This window comes from Oncorhynchus gorbuscha, linkage group LG01, assembly GCF_021184085.1.
Source record: "Oncorhynchus gorbuscha isolate QuinsamMale2020 ecotype Even-year linkage group LG01, OgorEven_v1.0, whole genome shotgun sequence".
Lineage (NCBI taxonomy): Eukaryota > Metazoa > Chordata > Actinopteri > Salmoniformes > Salmonidae > Oncorhynchus > Oncorhynchus gorbuscha.
Genome location: NC_060173.1, coordinates 73,169,351 through 73,185,757, shown reverse-complemented (window position 1 = coordinate 73,185,757; position 16,407 = coordinate 73,169,351). Strand labels below are relative to the sequence as shown.

Here is a 16,407-nt window from a genome sequence, read left to right as displayed (position 1 = left end):
TGCAGCTGTAGAACCTTTTGAGGATCTGGGGACCATGCCAAATCTTTTCAGTCTCCTGAGGGGGAAAAGGTTTTGTCGTGCCCTCTTCACGACTGTCTTGATGTGTTTGGACCATGATTGTCTTGATGTGTTTGGACCATGATGGTGTTTGGACCATGATCAAGCCTACCACTGTTGTGTCGTCAGCAAACTTAATGATGGTGTTGTTTGGCCACGCAGTCGTGGGTGAACAGGGAGTACAGGAGGGGACTAAGTACACACCCCTAAGGGGCCCCAGTGATGAGGATCAGTGTGGCAGATGTCTTGTTGCCTACCCTTACCACCTGGGGGAGCCCGTCAAGAAGTCCACTTACATTTGAGTGATTTAGCAGATGCTATTATCCAGAGCGACTTACATGAGCAATTAGGGTTAAGTGCCTTGCTCTAGGGCACATCAACAGATTTTTCACCTAGTTGGCTCGGGGATGCAAACAAGCGACCTTTCAGTTACTGGCCCAATCCTCTTAACCTCTAGGCCGCGTTGCCGCCTTCAGAGAAGAATTCTCCTCTCCAACAAAAAGCTGTGGCAGAGCAGGATCTTTGAAAGTGGCTTATGTTTGGAGACATTTGTCAGAATTCTGCTAGTTTCTTCTGTCTTCTGTGTTTTTTTTTCCTCATAAAGGTTGTTTTGATTTAGCCTACAGGAAATTACAGTTAGATAGAGAGGCGATGGAATCCAGGTAAACGGTGGCGTTACCTAAGTGCTATGTGCCTCGTTGCTCAATCAAAATAAAGAGCAAGCCATTTAGGGTGAATTACAATGTGGTGCTTCATGGAGAGAGCCCCTGACCTGAGCTTTCCTGTCATTGGACCAATAAAAAACAATCAAATTGTCAGTTGACCAATCACAAGCCATCACCTTGTCAGTGGATCAATCAAAAAACACCCTTTCATTGGACCATTTACCCCTATGCCACTGCCAATGCTCCTGTAAGGCTGTAAATAATGTTCTGCTTTGTGGTTACAGGTTGCAGACCTTTTTTTCTCCTGTAAATATGCCCATATAAATGTATACATTTAGCTTTTTCCATTATGGATGGTACTGTAGATGTGAATTGCAAACTTGTTGGACCTCTTTGCCTGTTGCCTTAAGGTATGAAGGAAGTTGGTTTTACCGGACAGAAATTAACTTCTTTTCATGAACCTCAGCCTTCATGCTCTCTTCCTATTAAGTTACTCCTCCTCTCAATCCCCCATCACTCAACCTCCATCAGTGTTTGGCTGGACTGTTTGCCTCCCACTTTCTATCAGCGACAGGCCAGTCCTGCACTCGCTGTTTTAGGAGAGATAATGATTCTCTTTTACCGGGAATAGGATTGCATTTTCTATTTCTCTTCCCTCACTCCCTCCCACCCCTCTTCTCCATCCCCCTTACCCTCTCGTCTGTTCAGGCGGCCGGGGCTCCCTCCCACCCCTCTTCTCCATCCCCCCTTACCCTCTCGTCTGTTCAGGCGGCCGGGGCTCCCTCCCACCCCTCTTCTCCATCCCCCCTTACCCTCTCGTCTGTTCAGGCGGCCGGGGCTCCCTCCCACCCCTCTTCTCCATCCCCCCTTACCCTCTCGTCTGTTCAGGCGGCCGGGGCTCCCTCCACGGAAGCGCCATGCTATCACTCCACCGCAGAGAGAGCGAAGGCTGAAAGACAAATCAAAACACCTTATTTCCCTCAGTTCCCCTCTCGCTGTCGAGATTGAATTTGAGTTTTCTCATCTTTTCTCTCCCTCCCTTGGCCCAACCATCCACTCTGAAATACGTCTGAAACCAGCCACATTCACAACTTGTGGGATTGGGTATCGTTTGGGCATGAGGATTAAAAACAAAGAGGAGCACAATGTAACGCAAGAACTCAAACCCGACTGCATAATGGATCTACTTGGTCAGCCGCACATCTTTCGCGTTGAGACTGAAGGGTATTTTCACTGACGTTAACATAGTTCTTTACCTAAATTGTTATGGCAATAGTTCTAGTTGTGTCGTCAATTATTGCATCAATGACTCTCCTCCCTTATTTCCCACAGCCAGAGTGGAACATTTACATGACAGGATAATTACTGACACTAATTTGAATGCTAAAGAACATTCCATTGAATTGTAGAACTTTGGAAGGAATCTCTCTTTAAAAGAGCCACTGAACAACACCGATTGGCACGTGTGTGTTTTTGTTGCTCATTAGAAAAACAAGATTTCAGTCTCGGAGGTGTGTTTCCTGACCGATTCCGCGTTTGGTTCATGATGTTTGTCCCCCATGAGACACTGTAGACACCGAAGCCTATTTAACTTTTTCAAAATACCCAGAATGAATCTAAGATAAATTAAGAAATCTGTAGTTCATTTTGTGGTTTTTGCCGAGGATGTTTTAGTTGCACAATTTTACATCTAACTAAGGTTGTTTGGTGCTGTATTTCTCAAGTAAAAAAATGTGTGACGTGTTGTCTTGTGTAAACGTCTGTGCTGCTGGGCAGGTTTATCTCACTATATATGCTATTGGATAGAGACCAATCACTGCAGCTGTTCACATCATGTTAATGGAAAATGGACATCATCAAATCAAAACTCAACTTTCATTTACCCGTTGTGCCGTATGGATGACTAATTTTATGACCAAATTCATCCTATTTACACTTTGTAGTCAGTTTTGACACTAGAATAACTGCTTCTGACTTATATTGATGCCACATGGGCCATTTTCAAAGGGATTTGTTGCTTTTTAAGGGCAGTTGCTGTTTAAATCTGGTATGGGAGTTGAGACCTGGTCAGGATACCCCTCTCTATTTCAATGGCTTTAATAGCCGCTGATCTGTGTGGAGCGGAAAGAAAAGCAGCTGGTTAAATGCAGCCTCTGTGATTTGACTGTGGGCAAACACAGCTGTGCCAGTACTGGCTCTATCCAGGGCCGAGCTGACCAGTTAGCACACTGCTACCCTGGCCTGGCAACCTTCAGCTGGCTACTGAGGCATGAAGAGGCGCTGCCAATGTCCTAACAGACGTTTCCCTCAGATCATCTGCAGGTTGACTAATTAGTTAGTGAGTCTCAATGACCACTGACCAGACAGGCTTCTGGTTCTGCCTTGGTGATCACACAGCCCTAACTCACCACTGAATTTCATCCTCCCTTTCCCACAGCCAGGTTTTTGTGAACGCTGTAGATGCACCGCTCGTAGATTGGCTCCGATCTCTTGACTGCTAACCGATTCATGAGCCAAGAGGCGAGACGGCTCCACGACCTCAAATCAAAAGCGACGGGTGCACGAGCCAGCCTAAATGGGCAAATCTACCAACCTGTAATATCCAAATAGGCATTTAGCGCTTAGACCTTCGAGTGGAATAGAATAGATGGTGGGGAGGTGCCGGAAGCAAGGGGGATCATTGGGTGAAGGATGGACACGTGGCTGTAGTTTGGCTAGGCTACCTGAGACAAACGACCCCCCCCCCCCCCCCCCCCCCCAACTAACTCCCCTCCCCCCAACTAACCCCCCCCTTTTCATTTTCAATTATGGGCGGAATATGACTCTTTAATAGGGTAATATTTGTGCTAGCCCATTTGCTGTCACCCACCATAAGCCAAGATTAATTAGGCCATTTAGTTTAGCTTAAGAAAGCGTCCGCTGTGAGGAATGGTGCATGGGACCAAGGCAGAGAGCTAGATTCAGCACAGTCTTCTCCCTGTCATACTTCATCACAGCTCGCTCTCTCTCCTCGGGGTTCGTCATGATTTCGGCACACCTGCTTCACTTTTCTTGTCTCTCAGCTGTTCTTGTCTGTGATTTCAGAGTGACTGTGATCTTAGACTGCCGATCATGTGCGTATGTGTGTTTCCGGTTCCACTCACCTCTTGACTACGAGGGAGTTATTTTAAAGGCCTGTGTCTGTGCAAGGTTCTGCGTATTTGTATATTTCATAGTATACTCTTGGAGAACTGGCTACTCGGGTGAATGGTGCTTATTTAATAAAGTTAGATCAAAGCTGAATCAATGTCTGCAAGATCACATAATGATAGTTTTCTACGTAACAGAATGCCAAAAATGCACCTCATTCAATCGTGATTGATAATCCTTCAAGTTTTACTGGTGAAACGTCCATGCAGCATCTGCAGCCATTTGATCTCAATCCGTTTCATGGGGATATGCATTGTAAATATTCTTGAGATACAGGGTTGTTTCATTGTAGCCTACAGTGTTGTATTGAATGATGTACAGTGAGCGAATGTTAAGAGTAGGCGTTACCTGTAGCATAGCCTCCCTGTGTATTTTGCCTAGTTGCGCGCAATGTTGAGTTTTGGCCAATTGAGAGAGAAATGCAGTGGTGTTTTTGTCTTACGATAACGTTATACTTTGCTATTATACTTGGTTCTGTTATGTGGACTACTATCATTATGTGATCTTGCAGACATTGATTTAGCTTTGATCTAACTTTATTTAACAAGCACCATTCGACTCAGTAACTTGTTCTCTAAACGTAAAGTAGTGAATATACACAAGCGCAGAAGTCCGCCGAACTAACGATTCCGAAAAAGTCAGATACGGAGTCATTTTAAAAGAAACATTTGTATTGACTCAAAATGACTAAATGGATAATATCAACTCTTCTATGATATTTTCTAGTCGTTGAAGTTCTAGTCCAAGTGGTTCCATGGAAGGACAACTGTTCTAAATGTGTGGTACACAGAATTTCCCCCTTAGGTTACATAGATGCCCCAAGACTGACAACTAGCACATTGGACTGGAGAAAACTTGTACTGGGGGGAATCTTGTTGTACTGGGGGGAAACTTGTTGGACGTGGGAAACTTGTTGGACGTGGGAAACTTGTTGGACTGGGGGAAAACTCGTTGGACTGGGGGGAAACGTGTTGGACTGGGGGGAAACGTTTTGGACTGGGGGGGAAACGTGTTGGACTGGGGGTAAACTTGTTGGACTGGGGGAAACTTGTTGGACTTGGGGAAAACAAACTAGGTTACAGAAGAAAACAATTCCCATAAGAGAATGGGATTTTCACAAAGAGCATTGTTTTCTAGACCAGAGACAAACTAACCACTCCCTTGGATGTTCACATCTGGGCCTGGATCGGGGCTATGTTCAAGATCAACACTACATCATGTAAGACTGGAATTGGAAGGTTGTTTCCAAATTTTATTGATGTAAACTTTGTGGTAATATTTTGGTCATATATTTAATATAATAAAATAAATCATCAAATTTGTTAATAAACAACCTTATAACAAATGCTACGTCAATTTATTTAAAAGGTTCTGAAATTGTAGTTTTTCTTCGTTTTTGAATGTCCTCATAGAAATAAATAATGACTGCTGATAGTAGATCATGTTCCTCTTGAGATATTTAGTGCTCACAGGTCACCCTTCCGTTCTACTGCGTATTCTTGATCAGTGACATAAAGATTTCAGTATGATCTCAGTAAAGATCTGTGTATAGATTCCAGGTCTTTCCTTGATGACTGATTGCCAGAAGCTGCATTCACCTGCAGAGAACCATCTCGCACAAATACCAAGTGCATGAACCCAATTCTGCTCGGCTAGAAATCCATTGGCTTTGCTGTACTGTACAACTGTCTGTGTACTGTAGTGCATTTTCTACTGGAGGATAAATGGCTGTGTGTGTCACGCCCAACTAAAAGGCCTGTCCATGTCAATAGCTGTATATCTCCCGGCAGGCAGCTGGAAATGAGGTCTAATCGGACGGATATTAAAGTCACAATAGACTGCTCCCGACTATTACGACCTGTCAGCACCGAGCCGGGCCCCCTCTCCTCTCTCGTCCAGATTAGTTTCCACCTCTGAATATTTATACACTCATCGTAAGCTTAACCTGGCTGTGTTATTTTCATCTCAACACACCGTGTGTGTGTGTGTGTGTGTGTGTGTGTGTGTGTGTGTGTGTGTGTGTGTGTGTGTGTGTGTGTGTGTGTGTGTGTGTGTGTGTGTGTGTGTGTGTGTGTGTGTGTGTGTGTGTGTGTGTGTGTGTGTGTGTGTGTGTGTGTGTGTACGTACATATGAATATTTAGATTTTTATACACTTTCAGCAGCCCTTGCCCGTAAGGAAGAGACCCTGACATTTCCCCAACATTTGGTCCCCTCTATTATAGTTATACTTGTTTGTGTGTGCACATGGGCCCGTGTGTTAGTTGTGGTAGAGACATCTACAGTAGGTTGAGTTTGACTGGCCGTCCCTTCCTCTCGTGTTGTTCTCAGGTGGAGCCGGAGCTCGGCAGCCCCGGGCCCAGCAGAAGCTCTTCACCATGGACGTGGATGAAGAGGAGAACATGAGTGAGTCTGTCTGTCTCTTTGTCAAATTGTCTGTCTGGCTGTCCATTTGTTCCCTTACCTGATCCCCTGCCTAGACACACACACATACAAAGGACACACACACACGAAGGACACACACACAGTGCATATACAAAACTGCAGAACTCGATATTCCCACCACAAAAACTTTAATAAATGTCCTTGGATTCAACTTATATTGCTCTATGCACACCCTTAAAAACTTTCAGCCTCCCTCACATATTCAAATTTAATTGGACATTTTTGAAGGAATCTGAGCCCTGAGCTCCAGCAGCCAAGCCTATGAATTGAGAGAGTGTGTCCCTACATCCCCACCACTCTGAACAGACAGAACAAAATGGCTGCCTGCCCTAATCCCATGATTAAATGGATGGTTACCATTGTAGTCACTCACCGGTTTCACGCTGAAGACCTCTGACAATGTAACCTTAAGATCCTTCATTACAATCGACCCATTTCCGTATTTAGATTTCCCCTGATAAGCAGGTATGCAATGAAGTTCAATATCAATCCAACTCTTAGGGGACATTTTTCCAAAGCTCCAGCAACTGACTCGAGGCAGAGGTGAACATTTCATGGAGTTCTGATTCTGGAACTGCTGTTGCACTATTTATCTCCAGACTTGTGAGACACTTTCAAGATAGCTACGTGTACACAGAAATATTTCTCTGAGCAATGGAAATGTGTCATTTACTTGAACACCAAGAGCAGTTCATCTATTTTTGTATACTCAGTCTATGCTCACATTCGTACCAGCTGCATGCCAGTTTGAAAAACAGTCTTCCAAACATACCCATGGATATTCTCGCTGACATTTTCAGGATACTGTACATTGAGAGAGGCATAAGCCTAAAAAGATTATGAAAGTACTCCACTGAAATCGACGAGACGCTTCAGTCTTCTGTAGCTATACTGCAATAAAAGTCATTAAATATTAATTGACTCATCAAGTCAGCAATTTCATGTAATCCCATGACCACTCCTTTTACCACTGCCAATCTTACTATGAACTATTCTTTGAATAATTCTCTGAAATTAATCCATCCATCAAAATTGATGAGAATGTCTCCTCTCCATGCTATATTTTCATGTGATCATTTTCACAACCCGCTCCTATCAAATTCCCTTCTTTTTAGAAAATGGCAAAAGCCACTTCTTCATTTTACAGTATTCATGCCTTTGGTCATTCTCCTTTGTACTTGTTTCCACAACCATCCCACACACACCCTTGTTAAGATTCCTTCCTGCCTGGCTTGTGCATGGTTAACCCAGAGTCCATTATTCTGTACTGTATGTATTCTGTATGTGACAATGATACTCCCCACTTCAAGACCTCCTCCCACGCAAACACATCCATGTTACACTAATATATAGTTGAAGTCGGAAGTTTGCATGTACTTACATTGGAGTCATTAAAACTCGTTTTTCAACCACTCCAAAAATGTCTTGTTTACGAACTATAGTTTTGGCAAGTCCGTTAGGACATCTACTTTGTGCATGACACAAATCATTTTTCCAACAATTGTTTACAGACAGATTATTTCAATTATAATTCGCAACTATTACAATTCCAATGGGTCAGAAGTTTACATACACTAAGTTGACTGTGCCTTTAAACAGCTTGGAAAATTCCAGAAAATTATGTCATGGCTTTAGACGCTACTGATAGGCTAATTGACATAATTTGAGTCATTTGGAGGTGTACCTGTGGATGTATATCAAGGTCTACCTTCAAACTCTGTGCCTATTTGCTTGACATCATGGGAAAATCAAAAGAAATCAGTTGTAGACCTCCACAAGTCTGATTCATCCTTGGGAGCAATTTCCAAATGCCTGAAGGTACCACCTTCATCTGTACAAACAATAGTACGCAAGTATAAACACCATGGGACCACGCTGCCGTCATACCGCTCAGGAAGGAGACGCCTTCTGTCTCCTAGAGATGAACGTACTTTGGTGCGAAAAGTGCAAATCAATCCCAGAACAACAGCAAAGGACCTTGTGAAGATGCTGGAGAAAACTGGTACAAAAATATCTACATCCACAGTAAAACGAGACCTATATTGACATAACCTGAAAGGCCACTCAGCAAGGAAGAAGCCACTGCTCCAAAACCGCCATAAAAATCCAGACTACGGTTTGAAACTGCACATGTGGACAAAGATTGTACTTTTTGGAGAAATGTCCTCTGGTCTGATGAAACAGAAATATAACTTTTTGGCCATAATGACCATCGTTATGTTTGGAAGTAAAAGGGGTGGCAGCATCATGTTGTGGGTCTGCTTTGCTGCAGGAGGGACTGGTGCACTTCACAAAATAGATGGCATCATGAGGTAGGAAAATTATGTGGATGTATTGAAGCAACATCTCAAGTCATCAGTCAGGAAGTTAAAGCTTGGTCGCAAATGGGTCTTCCAAATGGACAATGACCCCAAGCATACTTCCAAAGTTGTGGCAAAATGACTTAAGGACAACAAAGTCAAGGTAGTGGAGTGGCCATCACAAAGCTCTGACCTCAATCCTGTAGAAAATGTGTGGGCAGAACTGAAAAAGTGTGTTTGAGCAAGGAGGCCTACAAACCTGACTCATTTACACCAGCTCTGTCAGGAGGAATGGGACAACATTCACCCAACTTAATGGGTCACAATTCACCCAACTTATTAAACAATTTCAAGGCAATGCTACCAAATACTAATTGAGTGTATGTTAACTTCTGACCCACTGGGAATGTGATGAAAGAAATAAAAGCTGAAGTAAATCATTCTCTCTACTATTTTTCTGACATTTCACATTCTTAAAATGAAGTGATGATCCTAACTTACCTAAGATAGGGAATTTTTACTAGGATTAAATGTCAGGAATTGTGAAAAACAGAGTATACATGTATTTGGCTACGGTGTATGTAAACTTCCGACTTCAACTGTATATATTAACGCACATATGTGGACACATTGCATTTTGAGTGGCACACATTATAAGGAGGATATATATTAGTCTATATATAGAAGATAATTGGGAATCATGTGAGAGCAGGATTGCTATGTTTTGTCTTGTTTCTGGGATGCATTTTAGTGTGCAGAAACTTGACGAACATCGCCACCTGTCAGAAGCTAAGGATTCTGTGTTGTTCAGGAGTCGTCGGAAACCCCGACAGAGACTCACAATTTCAGAAACCTTTAGCCTCTTATGTAGTTCATCTCGTTTGAAAATGCATTAATATAATATATTTTGGTTTATACTTTGATTTTCTTAAGTAGAGCTCTGTGTTCCCAAGAGGCGAGTAACAGATATCATAGAAATGAGGTTGTATAAAGATGACATGAGTGGATCTAAAAGCGTTCTGATACTGGCACCAAATCTCAGGTTGGACCCTGCCATCCTCGTCAGACTTTGTTGGCCTTTGCGGGAATGTGTCCTTTTTCCTTGCTGTTTTTATTTCTTTCTCCCTCCTTTTCTTTCCTTTCTGCCTGCATCTTATGATACCCAAACTCCACCTTGCACTCTTCCCTGCACCCTCCATCCTCCAACTAAACCCTTTCATTTGCACTGCCGGTTCTCTCTCCCCTGAGTTCCGAAAGGAGTAACCTATCAAGCCTTTGCTGGAGGATGTTATAAATGAAAATTTTGCCAACATTCCCTCCGCTTTGCCAACAGGACCTGGTGATGTGTGCTCCTTACAATATTCTCCAGCTGCAATTCCACTATAATGAGCGCTAAAGCACTAGCTCAGCACTCTAGGATATAGCGCCAATCTATCATTAAGGCAGAAAGAACAGGTCAAAACATCTGCCCATAAAGTAAAGATCAGTGTGTGCATATGCGTGTGTGCGTACCCCAACTCTTCCACATCTTTCCGCCTGACCCCTCCCTAAACTGACAAATATTAACCAAAACCCTCCCTGACAAAAAGGCCAGGAAACGCAAATAGTTCTCTCTTATGTAGAGGGAGGAACTCACTGTTTATGTTGTTAAGCTGGCCTGATTCTTACAATATTTCCGCATCACTGATTTCCCCATTGATGTAATAATTGCATGTATTGTATAGATGGAAATCCCTCTTGCCATGTTATAACATCCAATAATGTACTGTCCTATCAATATTACAATTTATATTTATGACATGTGCTTCAGGCTATTTTTCTCAAATGTCATTTCTAAATGGATTTTCCTTTAAGATATATGTTTGATCCTTTGCGTTAAATGCATTATCAGTTAAGCCTCACTACCAAATAACGATAACACACATCACCAGGTCAGTTCCAAAGAGTGATATAGGAATCTATAAATTTTACATTTACAAGATCCTGCAACGAAGGCGTTGTAAGTTACTCTTTCTGGGCACCGCAGGTTCGAGCAGCACCGACGTTAAGGAAAACCGTAACCTGGACAACGTCTCCTCCAAAGAGGGGGCAGCTGTAGGCGAGCAGCTCCCCAATGGCAGTGGCGGGGGCAGCAGGAAGCGTCCCCTAGAAGAGGGCAACAATGGCCACACGCTGTCCAAGTTCCGGGCCAAGAAGCGTAAGAAAACACCGGGCCCGGTCCTACCAAAAAATGCACTTATGCAGCTGAATGAAATCAAGCCGGGGCTACAGTATAAGCTGCTGTCTCAAACAGGTCCGGTCCATGCTCCCGTGTTTGTCATGACCGTTGAGGTCAACGGTCAACTGTTCGAGGGCTCAGGTCCGACTAAGAAGAAGGCCAAGCTGAATGCGGCAGAAAAGGCCCTGCGCTCCTTTGTCCAGTTCCCCAACGCCTCCGAGGCGCACCTGGCTATGGGCCGGACACTGACAGTCAACACGGACTTCACATCCGATCAGGCCGACTTCCCAGACATGCTCTTCAATGGGTTTGAGACGCCCGCACCACCCGAGGACTCCTTTTACCTGGGATCCAATGGCAGCGGCTCCTTAAACTCGCTGGGAGAGTATCCCCTGCCCTCCACGCCAGGTGCTAACCTTGCCCAGGCACCGTTGCCCCCTCCCTCCTCCTTCACCTCAAACTCGAGCGGAAAGAATCCCGTCATGATCCTCAACGAGCTGAGGCCGGGCCTCAAGTACGACTTTGTGTCGGAGAGCGGTGAGAGCCACGCCAAGAACTTTGTCATGCAGGTGTCGGTGGACTCACAGCAGTTTGAGGGCTCTGGACGAAACAAGAAGCTGGCCAAGGCCCGGGCCGCCCAGGCAGCCCTCTCAGCCCTCTTCAACATGCAGCTGGACCAGACACCCTCCCGACAGCCCATCCCCAGAGAGGGACTGCAGCTCCACCTACCCCAGGTAAGTTCCCAAACCTAGGTCCCTCTGAACAAGCCAACTCTGCCCCCAGTCAAGGCCCTTTTAAAACAGGACATAGAACATAGAATCTGCAGTCACTGACAGGCACCGAGCAAAGGCATCAGAGCTTCCCCAGAAGCCAAAACACTTATGCAAGGCTTTCTCAAACACTGTTGTGATTTGGGATTTTTTTTTAATGGGAGTGCATTACACATTTAGGAATATCTGGATATGTTTTGGTCAAAGAAAGCAATCTGCTGTGAATTTCAGTGTTTGAGAATCGTTCTTATGTCATACTTTAAACTGGGAAAATGTACAATAGGCTTATGTAGTTTGAAAGCTCTGAGGACACAGAGGTATTTTCACTACTGGAATTAACAATATCCCTCTCTTGTTGATTTCAGTTAGATATCCTTTCTAGATATTACAAACGACAACATCTGGAAGCCTTTTTAATCGCAATGCGTTCGAGCGAATCTAAAGAATCCCAGTGTCAGTCGCATGCCTTTACGAGCTCATATCTTGAAATATTCTCTTCATGAAAGTCCCCACTGGAAGGTTCAGTTCTCTTGCCAATCATCGCTGGATTTGACATTCATGATGATGATAGAAGATGAGACAGGATATGAAAATGTGCGGTGCTTCAGTGGTGAAACGGTTGTGTATACATGTGAGACATCTATTTGCACATCTCCTAATTGGGCTCCCCTAATCGGCAGCTGAGATAACACCTCTATCTCATTTAGCATCGCTTTTTTTTAAGTTTTTTTAGTTGTGTCGGAAAAATACAATATTGACTGTCCAGGCTATTTCGTACCTAGATGTGGGACCTATTTAAGTTGAAGCACTGTCAGGGCTTCTCAGAGTTTAGAGTTGGGGTTAATTCCATAAGAAACTTGAAATACAATGATTTTAGTTAAGTCGTGTTTTACATCACTTGTTTAGCCTAAATAAAAGCACTGTTTCTGAAGATGTTGTTTTTAACACTCTTGTATAAGAGAAACACTTTCGATGTCGAATGTGATTGTGCTTCAAATGTAATATGACGACCGTGGTTAGGGCTAGGGCTCAGTAACGGTTTATTGGGGTGTTGTGGCTGGAAGTCAGACTGCATCTAGATCCACGCCCTCCCTCAGGCTGGATTTGCACTCCACTAGGTGTGCTCCGTAACCACTTTGCGACTTTCACACTGAGGGCTCCACACTGAGTTTTGCTACTTGGAATGCTTGGTGCAGTGTAAACCCAGGTGTAAAGGTGCTCAAAGAAGGTCTCCCTTTCCAAAGGCTGTCAATATCCTAGCGCTGGTTCAGTTGTATATGAATTGGGGAGTGAGGATGGGGATTGGTTTGGGATTTTTCATCACAGAAGTGACTTGTCAAAGTCGTGCCAGTGCGTGCAGAGATAGTGCCGTCTGGACAGGAAAGCAGCTTGTGGGGCACACTGTCAACAGCTTCAATTGTCCCCCCCCACTTTCTTTCTTTACTCTCCCTCCACTTGTCATCGGTCTGCTTCCTTCAACCCAGGCAGCTCGTGTCAACGATGCTGCACCCGCTAATTGGTCTATTAATTCTCTGTCGGTTAATATTTATTAAATGTACCTTCAGCCCAGCTGAAGCGGTCGCTCCATATGGACGGGGGCTAATTGGAAAATCAGGAAAACATGAGTGATAGAGTACTTTTTTTATTGCCAGAATGGAATTGTTTCACTGTTTTTGGCTGGCTGTTTTGTTCCACAACGGATAACACAGACGTCCACGCGTTTCAGTGCTGCCTGCAACCAATTCCCAGAAGTCAAATTATCCCACTCCAACTGGGTGACTCTGAAGTACTGGGGAAGTAATATTTGGACTAATCTTTTTAATTTGTGCCTATTCAGCCGTCGCCTCTCCTTGGCTGTAATCATTTTCCTCTGTATTAGTAAATGGATAAAAGCGAGCAAAAGGAACGGCCACTGTCAAGGAAAAGAGATGCATTAAGTCCATTCGAGGTTCCTGCTGAGATTCGATTCTATATATGCCGACTGTATAAGACTTTTGGCTCAAATGAGGACAACTCACATTTCTATCCTTAATATTCTTAATATTCTATGTAGACAGCTGCTCGTCGAACATCTCATTCCAAAATCATGAGCATTAATATGGAGTTGGTCCCACTTTTGCTGCTAAAACAGCCTCCGCTCTTCTCGGAAGGCTTTCCACTAGATGTTGGAACATTGAAGCAGGGACTTGCTTCCATTCAGCTACAAGAGCATTTGTGAGGTCGGGCACTGATGTTGGGCGATTAGGCCTGGCTCGCAGTCGGCTTTCCAATTCATCCCAAAGGTGTTCGATGGGGTTGAGGTCAGGGCTCTGTGCAGACCAGTCAAGTTCTTCCACATCGATGTCAACAAACCATTTATGTATGGACCTGGCTTTGTTCACAGGTGCATTGTCATGCTGAAAGAGGAAAGGGCCTTCTCCAAACTGTTGCTACAAGGTTGGAAGCACAGAATCGTCCAGAATGTCATTGCATGTTGTAGTGTTAAGATTTCCCCTCCAATTTTCCACCGGGGCCTAGCCCGAACCATGAAAAACAGCCCCAGACCTTTATTCCTCATCCACCAAACTTTACAGTTGGCACTATGCATTGGGGCAGGTAGCGTTCTCCTGTCATCTGCCAAACCTGATTCGTCTGTCGGACTGCCAGATCGTGTGATTCATCACTTCAGAGAACGCTTTTTCACTGCTCTAGACTCCAATGGCGGCAAGCTTTTCACCACTCCAGCCGATGCTTGGCATTGCACATGGTGGCCTTAGGCTTGTGTGATGCTGCCTGGCCATGGAAATCCATTTCATGAAGCTCCCGACAAACAGTTCTTGTGCTGACGTTTGGAATTTGGTTTGGAACTTGGTAGTGAGTGTTGCAACCAAGGACAGAGGAGGCAGCTCTAGCACGGCAGATTTTTTTTTAAACTGACTTGTTGGAAAGGTGGCAGCCTATGACGGTGGGTGCCACGTTAAAAGTCACTGAAAGTTTTCAATAATGTCTGTCTGTGGAGATTGCATGGCTGTGTGCTTGATTTTATACACCTGTCAGCAAAGCCGAATCCACTAATTCAAGAGGTTTCCACATACTTTTTTGTATATAGTGTATGTGAATACACTGACAGGTGAAGACTAGTGCTTGAGGGTCTATAATATCTACTCTGCTTAGTAAGTCCACATGGCTGACTCTGGCATGTGTGCGTGTGGTGGAATATGATGAAGTTGCCCCTAGATGCTGGTCTTAGCTTTAAGTTAGAGCTTTGATGTTTAAGGATTTGGGAAGGATAAACTATTTCCAAACAGGCAGCCTGTACCTGAAGCCTGTGCTCGTTGTGTTGCGTGTCTCACCTCTGCAGGTTCTCGCCGACGCCGTCTCTCGCCTGGTGGTGGACAAGTTCAGCGAGCTGACGGACAACTTCACCTCGCCCCACGCGCGACGGAAAGTCCTGGCGGGAGTTGTCATGACAACAGGTACGCTTTATCACTCCGCCTAATGGGAAAACTTGCCGTTCTCCACCCTCGGAGCGTTGCTGTGTCCGCCGAACAGTACACCACTAGATTTGTACAGGCCATAAAACCCCAGCCATACTGTCAGCAGGAGGCTAATGTGTGTAGATGGGAGGAAATTCATCTTCTTAGCATCACCTGTCAATCAGGGTGCACATCAAAATCTTCCTTTTGAGGGGTCCATGTCCATGACTGGTGCTGCTGTTTATCATTGGCTATGTAAGCCTAATTTACCCCATACAATTTACAAAAAAATGTAATTTCACGAGTACACACGTGCACATATTTCTAAAAACCTACATGTCCCTTATCAAAAATACAATAAAATGTCAATGAAATGGAATAATGATAGAAAAGTATAAACAATAAACACAAATGGCTTTGTATTGAATGTAAAGGTGAACTTTGAACCTCCCTGATCCCCACCCCCAGGCACAGACGTGAAAGAGGCCCAAGTGATCTGCGTCTCCACGGGCACCAAGTGCATCAATGGCGAGTACATGAGCGACCGCGGCCTGGCACTCAACGACTGCCACGCAGAGATTATCGCCCGCCGCTCGCTCATCCGGTACCTCTACGCCCAGCTAGAGCACTTCCTAAGGTGAGAAGTTTGGCCATTGAAAACACAAACACACAAAATGGCTCTCATTTTGATTAGTCTTGTTTGTTGAAGCCTTCAGTGGATCATGAAGTTCTAGTAAAAGATGAATTTGTATTTAGTCGTAAAATTGAGTTCACTGTTGCAAATGCTACTTCATTTGCAGCATGGCATTCCTTTTTTGTTCTTGCGTTAAGCTGATTTCTTTTAGTTGTTTTTATATTCTGTGACATTTGGAGCCACTGACAACACTTTGCACCCCTCCCCCCTTTCACCCTCTGTCTCCTAGCAACAACAAGGAGGAGCAGCAGAAGTCTATTTTCATGCGCTGTGACAAGCGTGGCTACCGGCTAAAGGACAACGTCCAGTTCCACCTCTACATCAGCACCTCGCCCTGCGGAGACGCACGCATCTTCTCGCCGCATGAGGCCGGCATGGAAGGTACGAGGTGCACCCTCCTCCCCGCTTACCTGTGACAGTAGTAGATGTTACCAAACCTCTTGCTGACCCTTCTGTGCCACAATGTACAATGATGGCATAATTCCTGCCTTCTTCATCAGGTGCATATGTCAGGCTATCCAGCGCCTGCACAATGCTTTTCGATGTGAATGCGTTCTGCCCTTAACTTTATTTCCCGGGCGGCAGGGTAGCCTAGTGGTTAGAGCGTTGGACTAGTG

The 16,407-nt window shown here is 44.5% G+C and overlaps 1 protein-coding gene across 5 annotated transcripts in view; it reads left to right on the top strand.

Moving 5' to 3' along the window:
* The window catches only part of adarb1b (adenosine deaminase RNA specific B1b), a 180,836-nt gene that overhangs the window by 152,404 nt on the left and 12,025 nt on the right, over positions 1–16,407 (top strand). For all 5 annotated transcript variants that reach the window (XM_046359657.1, XM_046359647.1, XM_046359638.1 and 2 more), the window contains 5 exons: positions 6,240–6,314; positions 10,680–11,605; positions 14,982–15,096; positions 15,565–15,733; positions 16,020–16,171. In XM_046359657.1, coding sequence (XP_046215613.1) covers positions 6,287–6,314; positions 10,680–11,605; positions 14,982–15,096; positions 15,565–15,733; positions 16,020–16,171 — 1,390 coding nt within the window. In that variant the 5' untranslated portion in view covers positions 6,240–6,286. The remainder of the gene's footprint in view (positions 1–6,239; positions 6,315–10,679; positions 11,606–14,981; positions 15,097–15,564; positions 15,734–16,019; positions 16,172–16,407) is intronic.